General features: G+C 43.1%; 1 protein-coding gene across 1 annotated transcript in view; it reads right to left on the bottom strand.

Moving 5' to 3' along the window:
• Positions 1–2,162: 2,162 nt before the first annotated feature.
• PHLPP1 (PH domain and leucine rich repeat protein phosphatase 1) overlaps positions 2,163–14,006 on the bottom strand; it is a 131,251-nt gene continuing 119,407 nt past the window's right edge. The window contains exons 13-17 of the mRNA XM_042868708.1: positions 12,552–12,682; positions 9,439–9,543; positions 8,312–8,506; positions 6,042–6,270; positions 2,163–4,197 (exon numbers count right to left, since the gene is read on the bottom strand). Of these exons, the coding sequence (XP_042724642.1) occupies positions 3,082–4,197; positions 6,042–6,270; positions 8,312–8,506; positions 9,439–9,543; positions 12,552–12,682 (1,776 nt within the window). The 3' untranslated portion in view covers positions 2,163–3,081. The remainder of the gene's footprint in view (positions 4,198–6,041; positions 6,271–8,311; positions 8,507–9,438; positions 9,544–12,551; positions 12,683–14,006) is intronic.

The raw sequence follows: 14,006 nt of genomic DNA on the forward strand, positions 1-14,006 counted from the left end.
GCCAAAAGACATCATCAGTGACTGTGCAGAGATACAGGATCATACGTATCTGCGTCACCTTGCAAGGCAAACTGCAGCCTCTCAGAGAGATGAGTGGAGGCCACTGTTCTACAGCGCTATTACTGTCAGAACCCAGATTTTACTCCATCTTGGCTACAACACCACCCCCTTGGTGGGGCTGACCAAAGCGATTCAGGGCACATGCCTCTGAACACAAAGGCTGTCCATTCGGATATCACCAGAGGACTGCTGGCGTCAGGGGAATTCTTAACAAATGACTTCTGAAGCTGCGTGACACTTCAGTAACACCCACCCCCTCGTGGATGTGCTTCCGAAGTGACAGCATCACGCTTTGGAAAATACACACGTACCATTTGCTAGAACATGATGCGTATGAGCTGAAAGCACAACAGCTAGCAAGAAGGCTGAGATCATTACAAAGAGAATGCTTAAAAGATAACGTATGGGCCGCTGCAGTAGCAGCACAACCACCTCCAGTAATGAGGGAGATACTCTGCACAGTTATTTTGCTCATTCTGAAAGCAATAAGCCACAGGAAGGCAGCAGCACCACAGCACTGGTTACCAATGAGGAGCCCCTGCTCTGAATGCAGAAGCATTCATGCCAACGGGTTGCTCATGCACAACAAAACGCATTATGTAAGAGCACTAGGCAGAAAGCAAAATGAAAAAGCTTTTATGCCACAAAAGACTTGCATGCAAGCAGAGGAGTACCTCCTCAATACCATCATATCTCCCTGTTTAAAGTTACCTTATGGGAAACAATGCAACTACGTTCATTTTTCTGCCTCCAGCTATCGGCCTCCTCCTGTCCGTGCATTTCTGTTTGTCACAGATACGGCTGCTGGCAACTTCCAGAGGACTCAAAAGGTTTGATTATAAAGGTAACGTGGCTCTATGGCTCTAAGTTCCCTTCAGTCGAAAGCCTTCCCTTCTCTGCAGCCCTTTTGCCTCACCCCTGCTACAGCAATCCCAATTCTGCTAACAAATCTGGTTCTTTTTTCAAGTCAGATAGTTCCTAATTGCTCAAACTGTCTAAAACACACTGTGCACTTAACCATAAACTCACATACGAGTAATGCACTGAAATGAAGTCAGTGAGCTCAGCTCCAGTCCTTACCACATAAGAACACATTAACATCCTTTGTGAAAGAGGGCAGAGATGTTGAGAAAAGTCACAAGTTGCAAAAACTGTACCTTGTTTTCCAAATCCCCCTTTAAATTCGGAACAAAACACCCTTCACCCTGTTTAAAAACACTGAATTCTCCAGAGATGTTCCCAGACAGCCAACCTATTGATCCAGTTACAGGAAGGGGAACAAGAAGGCCCTATGAACACATCAATCCCTCACATTGTGACTTGTTGAGACAGACCACTAATACAAATGTCTTCTTCAGACAGACGAGAAATCCTCTGCCCAAATCCTGTCACTTCAATGCTACAAAAGCTCTGACTTAGGAATGCAGTTCTAAAAGGGACCATGCTGTAAGCAGAAGGCTTTAGTGTGCTCTCAGTTTTGGCCATCTGCACCTCACCTTTAGAGACTGAGGAGGAAAAGAAAGTTTGTTGGAGACAACACTGAGGAAGGCTAAGGGTCCTTTCCTGCAGGATTCACAAAGAAATGCCCTTCTGCTATCAAACTGCCACTGAACTCACGTTCATTTAACACTACAACCAAATCTGAGTTTATGAAGTTAACTTTGAGCTCTTCTTCACCTTCTGTTTTTCCTCCCCTCTCATACCCCGTGTTTTCTTGCTCCCTTTCTTAGCCCTTATCCCTTCATCATTTCTACCTTCACTTGCTCAGTCCCAATGGCACAGATTCAGAGCACCGCTCCTCTTGTCTTCTGATACTGTCAATACTGTGGTGAAGGGCAAATCAATAGTGCTCCATTTGTACTGAGAAACAAAAGAACGATGCTAATTCCTCACTGTTGTCCAGCATCTCTTAAGGGCATTTTGCACAGCCATTGGGTGACTTCCTTGCTAAAATTTCTAAGAGTACACGTCAGTTTCTGCAGTTCCTGTAAGAAAAAGCATACACTAAGATGGAAAAGTCGCAGTGTAAACAGACTGCGGTATAACGATGAACTACAGCAAGCTGCTCAAAGGCTCAGCTATTCAAACAAAAGCAGACATCGTTTGTAAATTTCATATTTATTATAACAAAAATTATGACATGTTCATTTGTGCATTCGGCTTTAATATAACTCTTGGTTTGTAAATGTTCTACAGCAAATGAGCTCTATACAATCATGCTGGTTGTGGCAGCAATAAGGAACACAAATAAAACGTGTTTGTAAAAGAATAGAAAGAGACCAGAGGAAAAAGTGGGTTTCTTTCAATGGTCTGTACCATCTAACTCTAGCTAACTTGTACGCAGTCACTCCGTTCGCTATGCTCAATGACCACGGCCCAAAGAATTGCTTAAGAAAAAGGTCAGTTTTTCAGGTTGTGTCCTTAATGCCAAGGCTACAAAACATGTAAGCATCACTATACAACACTGAGCTATTTACAGTAATTTCCCAATCAACTGTTCTCTCAGAGAAAATTAGTGAATCTCAGTGACTTAAGTCACCTGAAAGAGTAAAGCAACTCCTAGGAGTTAGTCTCCATATTCTACAAATGTCTATCATTTTCAAGACCAAAAAAAGCCTTTTCTCTCAAAGAAATACAGTATTACAATATTACTTAAATCATTTAGCACTGGCTACTGCCCTGCTTTTCAAACAAAACAAACAAGCCATTTTAAAAAATATTACATCATCGTCTGTTTCTCAGCAATATATTAAACCTTTTTATTATTTTTTTTTTTGTTTTTACATTTGATATGTTAAGGGAAGATTAACTATCTTAAACTTTACTGGTAAAGCATCTCTAGAAGAAAGTCAATGAATATTAAACCTAACAAACTGAAGAGCTGCAGTTATCTGTAGTGGCAGGATAAAGAAAAGGAAGTGTATAAAGGAAACGTAGAAGGGAAACCCCTGCTGTAGTGTGCGCCCACTGGGTCCTGCACTCAAGTCTCCTCATCTGCTCATTTCCAAGCAGTAGAATGGGTCATAGTGGCGTATCGTAGTAGTCTGCCAGGTGGTCCACCTGGTACTGCCGCTGCTGCTGCTGCTGCTGTTGTTCCTGGTGCTGTTTCATGATCTCCTTGACCTCTTCTTCCAGCTCTGGTGGGATGATGAACTGGTCATCCGGGTCCGGCTGTGCCGGAGCAGCAAAATATCCCCCTGTTTTCCTAAGCGGTGCATCTGTTGCAACTTCAATCAAATTATGGCTTCTCTCTTGGGGTGCCACAGAGCCGTTGCCCCTCCGACGCCCTATTGTGCCTGTGGCAGAACATTCGGCTTTCTTGGGGAGGCCGGGCTCATCTTCATTGGCACTGATGACAATACCTTCGTCACTGGCTTCCACAGGCACTTGGAGAAGCTGCTTCTCCTTCGCTCGGCTGCAATGGATGTCCACCTCCACTTCCACACGGCTGCCGTTGGTGAACACCCCCTCTATCGGCTCCTCGTCGTCGCTGTCGAGGCCGTTGTCAGAGAAGGCGCTGGAGAACGTGGCGCTGGAGAGCTGCCGCTGGAAGGAGTTGGACAGGCAGACAGGATGCAGCATGCAGCGCTGCTCGCCGGGGTAGGCCGGGCTGCTCTCGTTCATGGCTACCTGCGGAGGTTCATCGGAGGCTGTGGACCCCACCTCGCTGCTCATTTCTGAGGTGGAGATCTCGCTGCTGATCTCTGAAGCCATGCCGCTGCTTGAAGATGGCATCCCAAGAGCATCCGCTGGCCTGTCCTTGATGACCACATTGACAGACTGGGGGAAAATGCCTGGGCTGGGGGGTGGGACCCCATTAAGTTCACAGCAGCAGAAGCTGTCCTCCGTAACATTGAGCTGAACCACAACCGCGCTGATGCTGTCGTTGCAGCCGTAACTTTGGGCCAAAGTGCAAAGCTTCTTGGCAGCTGCCAGCGCATCAGGCACGTTTCTGACTGCTTCCACTGCCTCATCCATCGAGAGGCTGTCCCACAGCCCCTTGCTCCCCAGAATGAAGAACTCATCTTGTGGAGTTAAGGTAATGGACTGGACGTGGGGACGCGGCACAACGCTTGGGTGAAGGAACGTGTATCCCAAGATCCTCGTTGAATCTGTCACACCATTTACTTTGCCATCCTGAAATTAGAAAGGATAGCAAAATGGAAACAAGGCAGACAGATACATGGCACTCCCATCTCCCTGCGTCTTACCTCTGCCTGTTTTTGTAGTACCCCAATTACAGCCATTTACTGATGGGCAAATGTAGAAGTGACTTGCAAGGAGACAGAGCTGGAATGGGAACAGAGTGACGGCTGCTTTCTAACCTTGCACTCAGCCTCCTACACCCTACTGATTTGTCATCAGCATCACCTATGCAGACCAACAAAGCATAAGTCTGCAACAAAGACCCATCTATTCTGCTCCTGCAGCTGTGAGAGCCAACTGGACTAATGTTTTATCCATGAGTCAGACTTGTCCCTCCTCTGCCCACAATATCTGGCTTTATAGAGGGCAAAGTTGCACACAGCTCCATTTGATACAGGAGTTACGACTCTTCTCTTGCAGGTTGATCTTGGCTCATCACTTAAGAAACAAAAGTTCATTTTAAAAAGCTTCAAATGAAGGAAGTCAAACGCAGCAGAGAGCAAGTCTGCATTTTGCAGTCAGCTGCACTGTAGTGAAATGTTTTACATGCTCTAATTACTTACTATGCTTCCACTTATAAATAAATTTCCAAAAAGAGGAGGAATAACATCTGAAGGGAAAGCACCAGTAAAAACGGGCGTATTTGAGAAGTAAATCCCATGCCCATCCAAATCCCAGGATCTGGTTAGGATCTGAGCTGCCACAATAAGCACAGTGAGCATCTGAAACAGCAAGCCTGGTTTGTTGGCAGCCTGTGGAGAGAGCTGCAGCCCGCTAATTGTGTCTTTGAGATGAAGAGCAGAGGTGAGGATTTACGCTCATTTGGTCCAGTCGATGACAGTAGTGGTTATTATACAGCAAGTAACCACAGAAAAGCAAACCAAGACTAAAAAAGCTTCCCCTTTAAAACCTTGTCAGCTTGTTAACTTCCCTATTAAGATTCTAACAGAAGTGATAAGCCATCAACAAAGCATGAAATCAATGAGTCATCTCAAGATTCAGCACAGAAATTTCCCTTTTCCTTTACAGAGCATAACGAGCATGCCTCAGTGATGCACGCTATGTTGGACTGACTCCTTTCTAATCTGTCACGTTTGAGATTCCAGTCATCACCTCTTGGCAAGATTAACAAGCACGCAATTTTATTACACGCACACACCTGCTCATGGCTGTACAGCAGTGAGGTTTTTGCCCTTTCCTCCCCCATTGACAGGATACAATATTTCTCTGTTTCTATGCACATGTCACACAAGGCAATGCACAGCTGACTGCGGTGGCTTTAAGCTTGTAAGAAGGCAGGAAGTAGCTTTCTCTTATGGCCTTCCAACTGAGCAAAGGACAGGTTCTTTCTTTTAGGCAACTGCTGTCTTCAAGAGCTACTTGTCAGAGGGCACCTCTGGGAACAGACAGCTCAGACAACAAAGCCAATCTGCCAGCAGTAAGGACTCTCCTGCAGTAAGGATGGCACAGTCGCAAGTGCTCAGCTCTTATCTTTCTAGATTGGGGGGATCTTTGTGACAGCACCAACACATTATTTGCTCTCACCATCTCAGAGGGAAGGAAGGTGTCAGCTCCCGTTTCACCACAGCATGCTCACAGTAATTCCCCCTCGGAAGCTAACCAAAATGTAGCATGGTAATTAGATGGAAAAACAACTTAATTGCATGATATGAATCACCTTGAAAGGACAACGCTATTCTGGAACTCGTTATCAATACTATCTCTTAAAGATTACAAATACAGATGTGTAATTTCAAATACCACCACGCAAATATCCTCAAAGGAAGCTGCGACTTGCAGCAGTCCTCCTTTCACCCACACCAGAGTTCTCTAACCTCTGTGATAATGGCCTTATGCTGCTTAATCCTCTTCAGCTCTTCTTCACAACTCATCACATAGCACCTGGACAAAGGCAGAGGTTTCCCATTCCGGCACAGAACAGTTTGGCACTTCCCCACATTTGCTGAGGTTAACGTGAAGCATCCTCCAGGGTCCATGGGATCATGTTTTATATGGCAAAGGACAGCAGAGCCTCCAAGTTTTTGTCCAGCTGTTCCAAGTTTCCTGGAATTTAAACAAAACACGGATTGTTCTTCAATTGAAAAGCAAGTGTTATGGGTACTAATGAGAAACAACTGCTACTCTGCAACCACGAGCACTCGGGACACTGACTATTGGATCACTGGGACAAAAACAAAAGTCTCCACTGAAGACCATGACAGTGTAGCAACACTGCAGAGTCATCACGTACAGCTCTCAAGCTGTGTGCTATTTCCAGCACGATGCAGATACTCCAATCTTAGAATCAATTTTAGAAAAATCTCTGCACTCCAAAGAGCCGCACAGTCAGCTCCCTTTCTCTGCATCTGAAAGAAGTCTACTTCAAAGGTCACACAGAGGGAAACGAAGAAGGTTGGAAAAGTGTTGAGGGCTAATAAATAGAGTACAGGTAGAGCTTACAAAGAAAGTTGCATTAACCAGAGTTTGGGCTCCTGCAGCTACAGATTTTACTATGAAAAACAGTAATTTTAACTGTAGAGATCCCAGTTTTGAGCAGAAATAGAAATCAGAGGTTCGTTGTTTTGTGATGCCTTCAAAATAACGCTTTCAAAGATTCAATGACATAACAACACAATAGCTATTAATTTCACCATAAGAAGGCATGCTTTTTAGTTATCATGTTGGTAGTAATTTTACTCGTGTAAATTGAAATAGGACTGAAGAAACTAAAAAACATCTTTGCCAGTATGTTCTTTATCAGGACCTTCTCTTACAGTAATTAAGAACTGGAAAGCTAGTTACAGGGGCTACTGAATCTACATTAACGCTAAGTAAAGCTGGCAAGAACTTCTGATTCAAAACGCTGGGGAAACAAAGCACAAACTGAACTTGAACCCAGGCTTCAATATGCTTTTCTGTTTTTTTGGTTGTTTTTTCTTTTTTTTAAGGCACTTCAGGAATGTGGCATAGTATCTGTAATAATCCTCAATGAATGGCTGCATGCAACTAGAATGAATGCTATTTCTGGTTCACCAAAGGAATGGTTAGCTTACTTTGACTCGAGCCCTGCCTCCCACAAATACAGCTCTTCTGCAGGAGCGTACATTCCTGTGAAAGTCCACGAGTGGGAAACAAAGCCACTAGTAAACACTTTCAGTACTCAACATTTATATTGTTCTTGAAGGGTTTAATTAGATGGCAACCTTCTCAGTTACCACTGTAACCACAGCAATTATGCGAGGCAGCATTTTCTCTTTTGTTTATAAGGTTCAACCCCATCCTGCTGCTCCTATTTCCCAATATCAGAATTTCAATATTTTCCCTTCCAGAGCTGCAGCAATTGAATAACCAGAGATGCTGCTTTCAACTCCATCCACTTCCTTCATCTGGGAGCTTTCTCCTATGTTTCCCTGACCTCCTCGTTCTCTTTGCTCAGTTCCCTTCATACTCCTCCTCCACTCAGTGTCTCTCCAAGCACAATTTCTCGTTCTGTAAAGAAGAGTGAGCATGCACACAAGTCTCCAAGCCTCCACACACAGCTCCTATTACACTCACATCTATTGTATCACAATCTTTTCAGGTGGATCTTGCATAAATAATATTCTTAGGTCAAAGGAATGCCAAGACAGACTCTTTTTTTTCAGGGAGTCAAGAGTGCATGTTTTAATATTTGCATGGCTTTAAATAATCCGACTTGGTACAGAAAGAAAGAATCAGCCCAAGCTCTGCAGGCAGTAATAGTAAGGAAATTCAAAAGATGATCAAGAAATTCATACCACTGTCCTGGCTACCGCACATTCAGAGTCACAAGACAGAGAAGAGAAAAACTGCTAGTCAAACATTTAATAATTTTGAGGTTGGATATCATTTTTGTTTGGGTGGGTGGGAAAGGGCTTGGGTTTTTCTCCTCACATCCCAAAGGAACAGAAGGCAATATCCACAAAACAAGCAATGAAAGAATACAAAGGTGCCAGAAACCACCTTTCCTCCCTCCCTCCCACTTTTAGTAGCAAATGAAGAGCAACACAATCAACCTGACAAGGAACAAGCTGCCCAATGAACATACACAAGGTAAAAAAACAAAGCTTCAGATCCAAGAACTCACCTCTGCATAACAATGAAAGTGTTGATCATATATTCCTCTTCATTTTTTGTTTTCTGTAGCTCTTCTGCCAAGATGTCACTCATGGTGCACTGCAACAGATATGGTACTTCCACATTGCGGTCACCATCAAAAACACCATAAAGTGCCTCTCTGTTGTCACAGAAGTTATTGGCTGACAGGGCTGCCACACACAATCTAGTAAAGCAAAGCAGAACAACAAGATTGCTATGCAGCACTGATTTCTCATCTTGTCATTCTGAGAAGACGCAGCCTGGTCTGAGAGCCAGTTTTCACTAATTCTTTTCACAAGCTCCTCACAATTGCTTTCTTCTGTGGAGAAGAGGAAGGCCCATTCAACAATGCTAAAATGGGGAGAGAGCTGTTTTTGAAAATTCGAGCCAAGACCTAAAGATTCTTCTTCCTTTTTTGCACGTGAACAAGCCTCTTATTTGTATAAAACAGGGGACAAGCTTGCAGGGGTGAAATACATCCAAAACATCGTTAGCTGAAACTGCATTTGCTCCACCAAGAGCCATCTTTATGACTCAGCATGCTGCTGACCAAGCTATGTGTTAAATTAGTGAACAGCAAGTAAAGGTTTGCTTGGCACTTGCTAGGGAAACCTAGGTAGCAGAAGATTTCTACAAAGGTATTTAAGGAACAATGAGATTCGTCACTTTGCCAGTAACACAGAGACCAGCAGACTCTTGCTGTGTTATTCGTCAAGTGCTGCCTCAGTCACAGAAGCTCCACATACATATTCAGTTTTGGCCATTCTACTTCTTCCTTTAGTATCTCTGATTTCCTTGGTAAACACCCTTTAGCTGAAGATAAAAAAGCTTTGCAAAAGAGGAAAATGCTATTAAACGTGCCCATCTTTAGCAAGTACCAAAGGCTTGCACAGAGAAAATGTGTCGGTTACCCTTGTATCTTAGCAACATTCCTGACAAAGAAGAAAGTTTAGAGCCAGGCAGGGGCCCAGTATACAGAATATAGAATCATGGCATGGCCTCTGCCTTTGTGAGGCCCGAAACATCCCCAAACTGAAATAGCAGATCTCTTTGTATCTGCATAGAAGCACTCTGCTGCTAGGATGCTTGTATAATAAGAACAACGCCGGCTCTTACTTGTTCTTAACTCCTGATGCCTCTGTGTAACCGTGACTCCACACAGCTGGAGCTCCTGAAGCATCACCAGCCGAGGGCTGGTCAATCTTGAAACAACGGATATTGCTGTAAGAAGAAAGGAAAAGATGCACTGGTTTCAGCTTCAAATGTAAGAACAGCAGTTTTCTTCTTCCCAGTTCTTAGGAATACCTTTAATAGAATAAAACAGAGCAGGACATCTAAGGCAGTTACCCTTCTCTGTCTGTCTACAGAGAACAAAAAAGCAGTAAATAACTAAGCCTCAATAAGGGTGTCAGCTGCACTGTTTGCTTACCCAGCTTTTCTTCTCCCTACCCTCACACCCCTTCTCACCCCCGAGCTATTTGTTTACAGCTTGGCCTAGTGGGAATGCAAGGCCAATTTGTCACCATCTTAATGGAAGCCAGTATATGGAGTGATTTTTCAACTGAAGCCCTTTTCACTCATGTTAAAAACAAGTCCGTATGACCTGTGCCATCCCCTAAATTAAAAGATAAGTCTTCAGAAGCAGCAACACAGAGTAACAGTCTACTACAAAAATGCCCATGAGTCAGAAATCAGCTCCATCCCAGTGCTGTCCTGACTTGCAAGAGCAGGTCTGCAGCCCAGGCTGTGAGAAAAGGCCTTCTGCCTTCCATTATTTTACAGCCCAGATTTTACCTGGGCCCTTGATCCTCTACCCTCCAATTTACTACCAACGTAGCCTCTAGCCTGAAGTTCAAATACCTCGCATAGCGCAATAAAGACTTGAAAAAGGACCATCCCTGTCTGTTTATGCGCTTCTCTTCATAGCCGGGCTTTGCTGGGGAGAGATGACCTGCCCTGTGCTCCTTCCACTCTCTTCCAAAGGCAGGGAAACAAGCTCCCCATGCGCTGCAGGAACTTCAAAGGCACCTGAACCTTTCACGAGCCAAATGAATCATAGAAGGACAAGCAGAAAGGTCTAACTATTCGCTCAGAGGATTCATTTTTCTCCATCCAAAGCCCCATCTGACCTGAACACACAAGGGAAGTCTTTTTCGCATTTCACAGCCTTCCTCAAATAACTTGAGGGACTGTCACTTCCACTCTGATTTCTTTTAATGCAAATAGTCAGGACATACATCAGCTAGGGCCTGCTAAAAGCAAATAAAGTACACAAATCAGGTTAAAGCCGTTGGTGTTTTGAGCCCTTGACTTTGCAGCCCCCCTGTGTGACAAACGTAAGGCAAACACATCACCAATAGTATCAGAAAAGTAGTATCTGATCCTGTCAAACAGGAAACCTGGATTCTGAAGTAGCAGATATTCTACATCTGTCTGTACCCGCAAAAATACTACGACATACAGAAGCAAATGCACTTTCTTCACAGGCTTGTAATGCAAGGCACTTATCCTGCAGGGCAGAGGAATTTGGATCAGAAGGGTTTTTCAGTTTCCTCTTGTAGCTGGGTTGACTGACCCTGGGGCAGGTCAAGGACCCAAGGTTGTATCAATGCTTCCCAGCAGTGGTTAAAAAAAGAAAAAAAAAAAAAGCTACTTCAATGCATTGCCTTCATCTTCCTCAGTGGTGTAATTACAACTAGACCACGTGCTCATAAAGGAACAGTACCCAGCAGCATATCCCACACAGGGAGATGAGCTAAGGCTTGCATACAGTATGCTTTACTTTCCCCCAGTTCAAGATCTTATAATTGAACCAGCAGCTTTTTCTGAAAAATCACAGTTACAACATCTTTTTTTTTCCCCCTCTCCTTTTCATTATAATTGCTACTGAAATCCTTACGTCCTGTAAGTCACTTGGCAACATCCTCCTAAGCATGCAAGTTTCCTTTAAGATCTCCATACAAGGGGAAAAAAAAGCAAGCACGCGTGACAGGGCTCCTCTCATCAGAAGCAATACATATTAACCTACTGCCTGCTTGAATCCTGCCAGGACACAGATGGAGAGCTGCCTTCCACGTGCAGAAGGAAGATATAAAAAGCACCAAGAACACAAGTGTTTTTGTGCCTGCCACAAGAAGTAAGGGCAAGGAGCACCTCCTCTCTCATGTTCAGTTGTGGCAGTGCACTGTGGATGTCTACACAGACATCCACTATATCTCAAAGGAGACCTGAAACACCTGACCTCAGCTGAAGGGTATTTACTCAGACAAGAACAGGTCTGAAATTAAGAAAAATAATTTATTAAAGAAAGAAACACACATATGCATGCATAAGAAGAAAGAAGTTTCTGCAAATTAAAGACAATGCATATGGCAGTGAAAATATGATGTGGCACTGGGTGATGCTACTCTCTTACTGCATAGGTCTTACCTTTGTACAACACTGCTATAGGGCATCAAGGCTGATTACTAAACAGGCAAGAGATAAGGTTGCCTCTCTTGTCTATTGGCCATACAGAATGGTACCTGACCTGTAAGTTCAGGTACCATTGAAGAAGCTTTGGTAGTACACACACTTCTCTACAAATCATAGCAACATTACATTTCTGGCATACAATGAGCAGCTCTTAAGAGAAAAAGACATCTCTTCCAGCCTGTTTTTATCCTCCTTTGTCTGCTGCAGAACATGGACTCTTGTTTTTTATCTATAAAAAATTATTATAATGGGGCTTAATACTTCAGTGCTTGACCTTAAGCATTTAAAAGCAAACCACACAACGCAACACTCAACCCTCAGAAGGTTATCAACCATTCAGTATTTAAGGATCAAGGAGACTCAGAATTAAATAGAGCTGGTGCAGTTCTCTTCAGGACATAAGAAAGGCTCAAAGCAGCACCACTGTCCACCAATTATTTGTTCTAGTGCAAGTTTCACCACATGCTGCAGAAGGCAGCAATGAGGCACTTGGTGCATTTCAGTTACAGATGGCACTTGAGTCATAGAGCAGAAAACAAACAGGTAGATAGTCAGTTAAAGAGCACCCCATAGAGGGATATGATGGATTACAGGCAATGTTTTGTGAGGGGGTAACAAGAAGCACAGTAGCAAACATGAAGGAAAAAACATAATAAGCAGCTCTTAGCATCTCAATGGTGGAATCTAATGTCAGAAGTAACATGGAGATCAAACTAGCTCCTTCTGCATCCTCTCCATTCTGTAAGTCAACTTACTTCAGCAGCTCAAGGGTTTTGTGATCCAAGGCCAATCTGGGGTTTCCAGTCAGGTCCAGCTCTTGCAGTTTTGGAGGCAAGTTTTCAGGCAATGTGATTTCACTCAGTTCATTGCAGCTTAGATCCACACACTGCAAAAGGAAAGCAATCAAATAAGAATCCAGCTGGCATTAAGATCAGTTTGTGATTAAATGCAGGAATGTATGTTGCATGAGTAAGAGAAGCTGCAGTCGAGACCCAAGATGATTCACTTAAATAAGTGATTCTTCATATGGCGTCTATGTCCCAGATGCCCGGGACACCCAGAGATATGTTTGGCTTCATTTCTGTTTCTGACCAGGTGCTTCTGACCTTGCTGCAAAACTAGTAAGGTTTGTCTCTGCTCTTTGCAGGGACAAATATCGTCACTGTATTTTTATTAACAGATGAGTATTAAAGAAAAAAATGCTACTGATGAAAGTGGCTGCCACTCTTGTAATAGATAAAGGAAACAGACAAATGAAGTTAGGGATTATAAGATGCTGTCACAGCAGTCTCTCCACTGAAGTTCACTTACATCAGCACAGGTACGAACATGCTCTGAAGCTGATATTTAGTAAAGGATTTGGAAAATAAGAAGTTATGAACACACGGAGTGGGGCTGAGCAGAGGAAAAATAACAAAATACCAGAGCAGTTTTAAGTGTGGCTTTAATTTGGCTGTCTTAGAAGGATTCATGTTTAAGTATGAAGTTCTTCTAATAAGTAGAAAAAATTAAAGCTGAAGTATTTCTGGAAAAAAAAAAAAAAAAAAAAAAGATTGAAAACCAGCAGAGAATTATGCTAGCTACCCACCAGCATCAGCTACGCAAAAATCAGGTAGAACAAGTGCCATAGAATGACAAAATCCCAAACCAAACTATGTTAAAGTTGCATATCCATATGGAAAGTCAGTACACAAAAATCTGAACAAAACAAGCTCTTCAAGTTCTTCAAACCTCTATACAGCAGGTATAAGCAAACAGAACCAGCCAAAATCTTATTAGAGGACAGAATAGGCTGATATTTAACCAAGAATACTATCCACGTAGTTCAGAATGGTAATTTCCTATTTTCAACCTAGAAAAAGAAAACAGACCTCAAAACCTCTGGTAAAACCAAGGGGTGAATAGTTCAGGATAGGCTGCAAGGAGAATTTTCTGAGCTGCACACTTTGACTGATAAGTAATTTCCAATGATAAAAGCATGAAAACAAAAGTCTCTTAGGTATATTCAGATACTGGGTCCTAAGCTGGACAAAACAGGCATAAGATAATCCAGTAAAATTTGGAAAAGAAAAATCTCCAAACGCTGTTAATTATATGCAACATACATAATGACCCAAATCTCAAATCCTGAGGTTGTCTGATATGGAGGACTAATTATCTAGGAAGAACAAACTGCTGACATTATCTAAACTTGATATGGAAATCAGAAT

The sequence above is a fragment of the Lagopus leucura genome, unplaced genomic scaffold (genome assembly GCF_019238085.1).
Source record: "Lagopus leucura isolate 7727_CA_CO unplaced genomic scaffold, USGS_WTPT01 Super-Scaffold_100002, whole genome shotgun sequence".
Classification (NCBI taxonomy): domain Eukaryota; kingdom Metazoa; phylum Chordata; class Aves; order Galliformes; family Phasianidae; genus Lagopus; species Lagopus leucura.